The sequence below is a fragment of the Colossoma macropomum genome, unplaced genomic scaffold (genome assembly GCF_904425465.1).
Source record: "Colossoma macropomum unplaced genomic scaffold, Colossoma_macropomum, whole genome shotgun sequence".
NCBI lineage: Eukaryota > Metazoa > Chordata > Actinopteri > Characiformes > Serrasalmidae > Colossoma > Colossoma macropomum.
This window is the reverse complement of record NW_023494802.1, coordinates 36685958-36688868: the sequence shown is the minus strand read 5'-3', so window position 1 is coordinate 36688868 and position 2911 is coordinate 36685958. Positions and strand designations below refer to the sequence as shown.

The window sequence follows — 2911 nt, the reverse complement described above, 5'->3', positions numbered from 1 at the left end:
TACTTTTGCCAATATAGTGTATGTGCATACCTTCAAATGCATTATTACTGGTGCAGGTTCACCGTAGAGAAAAAAGTGTTGTGTATGTGTGTATTGGGTCATGTCTGTGTTTGTGTGTAACGTGTGGGTGTGGGCTACAATGTTCAAGGATGCAGGAGGCGTCTTCTCAAGGCCACACCCTCTTAGAACAGATATATATATATATATTAAGTCTACTCAACTTCACCTCTCCATTAGAGTCTCATCTCCTCAAATACACCAACAATGAAGCTGCAGGTCCCTCTGATGCTCATCGGCATGCTTCTGTTTGAAGGTACAGAATCTCATATGTTGTGGCCATATTTTTATAAGAAATTAACTGTAATTAATTATTGTTATTGATTATTGTTATTGATTAATTATCACATATATTCACTTTCAATGTGCAGCTGATAGTGCAGCTTTCATAGCTGACGTTTCGCAACTCAAGATTTTTTACTAACATTTTCATTATTAGATGAAATAATAATTGAAAGTGAAATTCACAGAAAACTATGTTATTGTTGTTATTTAATTCATTTATTTACTAATTTAGTTTTTGTTTGCATTTGTGTTTTCTATGAAGAGGGCAGTGGGAAACATCTTGCTCTCCATTTTATTTATCATCCTATTCCATATGTTTGTTTAACTGTGAAGCTTTTCAGACTCCTGCAGCACTGAAATGCTACAAGTGTGAGGGCTTGACCTGTAGTCCCACAGCTGAGATCTGTTCTGCTGGTCAAGATCGCTGCCAAACTGTAACAGGTGAGATAAAAAAGCTCAAGACTGTTCTGCACTGTATCACTCACAGATTCACAGAAGCCCATTTAGGCCCATATATGTATGAATCATGAAATACCTTACAAGATTAGGTTGAAACATCACTGCATACTTTTGTGCCATTTAATAACTAGTTAATACGTAGAACCTGTTGGGCATTTAAACCAAAATAATTATCTAGTAATTTGGAGTTTGTACCTCCTACTTACCTGGTTAATAAATAAAACTTAATGGACTGTCAAAGAAAGCATTAACACATGTAACACATGTACAGAACATGTAAAATCCATTCAGATGTATCTTTTGGGTAGTAATAACATCTTGTAACAAAAGAACTGAAATAAACAATAGATTAAAAAAAATAAAAGCTTATTACCAAATTTGAAAAAAAAAAAATATGCACGGAATTCTGTGAATGTCCCATCTCTAAAAAATCAGACACAGTCTCTTCAGGACTGCACAAAGTTCTGCTCACCTTCCCAGTATGCTTTCCATATCATAGGGAGTTTCCTTTTATTCCTAAACACATTCACTGAAAAAAGAAAGACATTTTTTCAGAGTTGAATATCTGTGAATGGTTTTCACCATAACTCTCTTTCACCCCCTCCCCCAACCCCCCACACTCTCTCTCAAGGCCAGAAGGGCACCCTGAAAGGGTGTTCAACCAAGGCAGAGTGTGAAAAGCTAGGAAGCGCTGCAAATTGCTGTGAAAAGGATCTGTGTAACAGGGATGGGGCTGCTAATCCGTGCACAAATGGGACAGCATGTATCCGTGTTAAACGCCAAAGTCCTGGCAGCGGCGGGACTGGGGGCGGCACTGGGACTGGCAGCACCGGGACTGGCGGCGGCACCGGGACTGGTGGCACCGGGACTGGCGGAGGCACCGGGACTGGCAGCAAACCCAACAGTGCGTCTGGTGGGGCCTCTAACAGTCGTCATCTCCAAATGATGATGGGTTTTCTGCTTTACTCTATCCTCTTCTTCTAAAGTCTCTATGATATATCTCTTATTAGAACAGCAGAATTACTACTTATGTTTAGAAACATTTCATCTTTCTTTTTGTTTTGTTTTTTTTTTTACAGTTTTTTCTCACTTGTTCTTTCTGATATTGTGTGTCTGGTATATGATGGTTGCATTTCAACAGCTTTTACTGTAACTTCCCTATCAATAAATAAATCTTTATTTCACATTAATTCAGTGACACATTTATTCTTGAGGCAGGTATATAAGGGAAATTAAAATGGATTTTAATAAGTTCATCAGTAAGATAATTTCTTTACTTCATGTGTGCCAATAAACTAATAAAAAAGTCATAAAAAAAAATCCAGTGTTTGTGATAAATATGCTCAATTATTCCTATGTGCAGAAATACACTCTCTACTTTGTCTAAATCAAACACCTGTTAAGCTTTCTAACAAACCAAATATAGAAAGTGTAGATATTTATGTTTTGTGTAGTTTGCATATGTTTATGGTTGTGGGCAAGGTGTTAACTCACTAATTTGTTAAAATGGCAATAAAAAAAATCATTTCAAACAGTTCAGTGAAGTAATAAAAGCAGTGAGCAGACACTGTGTTGATGTGGGTGAGGAGTTTGATAAAAGCAGCTGCCTTTGTTTACATGAGCTGCAGGTACATGTACTGATGAAGAAAGGAACAGTGTATTTATTATCTTTATTATCTTCATTATTGAAAAAGCCAACTTACTGTTCTTCGTAATCTTATTATTATTATTATTATTATTATTATTATTCTACGCTCAAAATATAAAATGTTTCTCGTCCCACAGTTTTCGAGCTAGAGCTACAGGATCGTAGGACCCATACCCGATTAGGTTGCTTGTGCTTTTCTAAGCGATCTGATGTACGGTTTTCGGAATATTAACGTTTAAAGTCGATATTTTTTCCCATAGGGAATGAATGGGCGGAATGTTGGCAGCATGCCACACATGATGTCACAATGGCCTGTTAACTCACACACCCATCCAAACTCACGCACGGAGCCCAATGTCTCACGCACTCCCAGCCTAATGCTCAGCAGTGTCAGCACACAATGATTTGTTAAGGTGGAACTGCTTTTAAGGTGGAATTGCACTTAGGTAGCACTGAATTTTA

At 37.4% G+C, this 2911-nt stretch overlaps 1 protein-coding gene across 1 annotated transcript; it reads left to right on the top strand.

The window, feature by feature from the left end:
* Positions 1-239: 239 nt before the first annotated feature.
* On the top strand, positions 240-1785 carry LOC118822911 (period circadian protein-like). Its single transcript, XM_036592239.1, has 3 exons — positions 240-313; positions 676-783; positions 1433-1785. The coding sequence occupies exons 1-3, from the start codon at positions 265-267 to the stop codon at positions 1783-1785; spliced, it is 510 nt and encodes a 169-aa protein (XP_036448132.1). The 5' UTR covers positions 240-264.
* Positions 1786-2911: the final 1126 nt, after the last annotated feature.